Below are 1,638 nucleotides of genomic sequence, written 5' to 3' on the forward strand. Positions count from 1 at the left end.
GTTTTGTTGTCACAACTCTGCCCCACTTGAATTTATTTTCTGATTGCACAAAAAAACTAACTCAATTCACCTTTCTTAGCTAATAAATAGCAGCAACTTAGTGAGCTGCATAACTAACTATCTAGTCAGCACTCTAACAAACTTATTCCCTAATTACTCACTAACAGAATCTGCCTATATCTGCAACTCCTAACTGATTAGCTTGCTAACTATTACACATGACTCATTAGCTCACGTAACACCCCCTCTCAAACTAGAATCGGTGACATTCACCATTCTGAGTTTGCTACAACATTTTTGAAACATGTTAGGAGCTAATACTTTGGTTAATATGTTAGCTGTTTGGTTAATTGTGGTAATAGGCAACAACTTGATTACTTGTTCTTGCCATTTATCTCTTACAACATGACAATCCATCTCTATATGTTTGGTTCTCTCGTGGAAGACAAGGTTTGCCGCAATATGCAAGGCTGATTGGCTGTCACAATACATAGCAATTGGCTTCTGCAGTTTTACTTCCAAATCCTCTAAGATGTAAGTAATCCATTGTGCCTCCCTAGTGGCCATAGCAAGGGCTCTGTATTCTGCTTCACATGATGATACAGCTACTGTACTTTGTTTTTTACTTTTCCAGGACACAATAGAAGTACCTATGAAGAAGCAATGACCAGATACTGATCTTCTTGTGTCCAAACAGGTACCTCAGTCGCTGTCTGAAAAACTGGTTGGCTCCAAATCTGTCTGAGATGAAAAGAACAGCCCCAATGCTGGCTCATTCTTGAGATATCTAAGTACCCTTATAGCTGCCTCAAAGTGTTTGTCAGTAGCGCACTCCAAAAATTGACTCAATCTTCCAACCGCATAACATATATCTGGCCTTGTATTGGTTAGATAGAGTAATCTTCCAATTAACCTTCTATATTCAGATGTTGAGCTAAGTGGAGTTCTAGTATTCTTTGTCAACTTGCTGGTGTAGTCCATTGGAGTTGAGATTGCCTTGGCTTTCATTAACCCGTAGTCTTGGAGTAGATCGATGCAATACTTTCTTTGACATATTGCAATTCCCCTCTTGCTTCGAACTACCTCTGACGAGCGAGATTTTTCCCAGTAAAGAATGTCATAAAAATAGTCGCGTTGTAGATATAGTTTCTAAACCAACAAAAATCCCTTTCGTGCAAACATTTTGGTTGTCACAAGTAACAAACCCCTTTTAAAATTGATAACCGAGTATTTAAACCTCGGGTCGTCTTCTCAAGGAACTGCAGGGAAGTATGTTCTTATTATTGGTTATGGAGATTGTAAAATTGGGGTTTCAAGAATGAGGAACAAGTAATTTAATGACAAGTAAATTAAATGGCAACTAAAATAAATAAATAACTGCAAAGCAAACTTTTGGCAAGGTATGAGAAATTGGAAGTCCAACCTTAGTTATCCTTATCAATAACAATGAAAGTTGAATCTTAATTCCACTTTGTTAACCTTTACTCAGATAAAGGAAGGTCAAGGGATTAATTGGTTTGATCTTCGAATCCTATTTATTTCCTAAGGAAAGATTGGGATTATAGAAGTTCAATTCAATTAACAAAGATAACAATTATCAATTATCCTGTTGAATTGGATAACTCCTGAGTTACTGAT

The 1,638-nt window shown here is 36.9% G+C and overlaps 1 protein-coding gene across 1 annotated transcript; it reads right to left on the reverse strand.

The window, feature by feature from the left end:
- On the reverse strand, positions 703–1,008 carry LOC107627466 (uncharacterized mitochondrial protein AtMg00240-like). The gene has a single exon (XM_016330299.1). It carries the CDS (start codon positions 1,006–1,008, stop codon positions 703–705), a length of 306 nt encoding a protein of 101 aa, XP_016185785.1.

This window comes from Arachis ipaensis, chromosome B02 (genome assembly GCF_000816755.2).
Source record: "Arachis ipaensis cultivar K30076 chromosome B02, Araip1.1, whole genome shotgun sequence".
Lineage (NCBI taxonomy): Eukaryota > Viridiplantae > Streptophyta > Magnoliopsida > Fabales > Fabaceae > Arachis > Arachis ipaensis.

Bases quoted from the DNA above. Each gene is read 5' to 3' on its own strand.
- LOC107627466 (XM_016330299.1), bottom strand. From the start codon at position 1,008: ATGAAAGCCAAGGCAATCTCAACTCCAATGGACTACACCAGCAAGTTG.